This window comes from Penicillium diatomitis (assembly GCF_028827545.1).
Source record: "Penicillium diatomitis strain IBT 30728 chromosome Unknown utg000008l_segment0_segment0, whole genome shotgun sequence".
NCBI classification, from domain to species: domain Eukaryota; kingdom Fungi; phylum Ascomycota; class Eurotiomycetes; order Eurotiales; family Aspergillaceae; genus Penicillium; species Penicillium diatomitis.
Genome location: NW_026623180.1, coordinates 87,930 through 89,764, shown reverse-complemented (window position 1 = coordinate 89,764; position 1,835 = coordinate 87,930). Strand labels below are relative to the sequence as shown.

Below are 1,835 nucleotides of genomic sequence, written 5' to 3'. Positions count from 1 at the left end.
CTTCAACCGTCCACGCCCTATTACCAGTACCGTATCTCACCACAACAACCGATCAATGAACCTTGTCCAGAGGCAACGCCTTCGACACTGCCTCTGTCTCAATAAATTCGTGCGAAAGTTGTCCTCAGCGTTGTGATTCATCCGCCGATCCTGACCCTTTCGGAGTTATTACGAAACCTGACCTCCGAGTCATCGCCGCTCGCCATGCTACAAGCGCAGAGCCAGCACGTCTTCTCCCACCAGCACCAGTATCCTCAGGCTGATCCTACGTGGCTGCAGCACCAGCAGCAGCAACAGCAACAGCAGCAACAGCAGCATCACCAGGCACAGCAACATCCTCAACATCAGCACCAGCAGCAGCACGCCTCGCTGGTCGCCCAACAGCACGCCCAGGTCCAAGCCGCTGCCGCCGCCGCGCAACAACAGCAACACTATGGCCGTCTTGCAATGAATGGCAACGGCGCCTCGAACTCTGTGCAAAGCGCCGGCGCTGTTGGCAATATAGGCGGTGAAGGTCTTGCAAATGCGGTCTCGGTCATGGATGGCGGTGTCAGCGAGGAGAATCGAAAAGTTTTCATTTGGGTCGCAGAGCTGCTGGACCCTGCTCGTCGCGAGTCTGCTTTGATGGAGCTCAGTAAGAAGCGAGAGCAAGTGCCTGAATTGGCCCTTGTCATTTGGCACTCTTTTGGTATGATCCTGCCTGTGACACGGAGTGGGCTTTCTTTCCGACCGGGACTAACCAACCAACGCCATTTTCGCAGGCGTTATGACTGCTCTTCTCCAGGAGATCATCTCTGTTTACCCTCTTTTGAACCCATCACAATTGACAGCGGCGGCTTCGAATCGAGTTTGCAATGCGCTTGCGCTTTTGCAATGTGTCGCATCCCATAACGAGACCAGAACTCTTTTTCTGAATGGTAAGCCAGAACTTTTCACATTGCCAGCCCGGACCAGCCTCGCTAATGCCACTTCTCATTTTCATTCGCACAGCGCATATCCCTCTTTTCCTCTATCCTTTCTTGAACACCACTTCGAAATCGCGGCCATTTGAATACCTCCGCCTCACGTCCTTAGGCGTGATTGGTGCGCTGGTGAAGAATGATTCATCAGACGTGATCAACTTCCTCCTCACCACTGAGATAATCCCACTGTGTCTTCGAATTATGGAGACTGGCTCTGAGCTGAGCAAGACGGTTGCTATCTTTATTGTGCAGAAAATTCTTCTAGATGATATTGGTCTGGCCTACATTTGTGCCACCTATGAGCGATTCTATGCCGTGGGAACTGTTCTCAGCAACATGGTCACTCAATTGGTCGAGCAGCAGACAGTTCGGCTTCTCAAGCATGTCGTTCGCTGCTTCCTCCGGTAAGTCTGATTCACTTGTCCAATCTATATGTCATTCGCCTGCTGACAACCAGTAATAGTCTCAGTGATAACAGTCGAGCTCGCGAGGCCCTAAGGCAATGTCTGCCTGAGCCCCTCCGAGACTCCACCTTCTCCTCCGTCCTTCGTGACGATGCAGCCACCAAGCGCTGTCTTGCCCAGCTCCTGATCAACCTGTCCGACAACTCTTCCGATGGAGCCTCGGCAGCTATGTAAAACATGAAAATTGCTTTCTGTTTCTACGCGAACTATCTTCCTTATTCACACGTCACGATATGCATGGGAAAGGGTTTCAGGCGAGCATCGGTCACACATACACAGGCGCAAAAGTTCCCATCAATCTGCATCCCATCGACAAAGCCAGATTGTTGCCGGTGATCGATTCAGATTGATTGATATCAACTTCTTTCTTCCTTTTGCTTTTTATGATTTACTGTGCGTTGCCTTCTCC

At 51.6% G+C, this 1,835-nt stretch overlaps 1 protein-coding gene across 1 annotated transcript; it reads left to right on the top strand.

Moving 5' to 3' along the window:
• Window positions 1-204: 204 nt before the first annotated feature.
• Window positions 205-1,600, top strand: N7539_006124 (Rcd1-like cell differentiation family protein; the record flags this gene model as incomplete). The annotated part of the gene is made up of 4 exons (XM_056935726.1): window positions 205-688; window positions 762-917; window positions 991-1,366; window positions 1,426-1,600. 4 exons carry the CDS (start codon window positions 205-207, stop codon window positions 1,598-1,600), a joined length of 1,191 nt encoding a protein of 396 aa, XP_056788650.1.
• Between the last annotated feature and the right edge of the window lie 235 nt (window positions 1,601-1,835).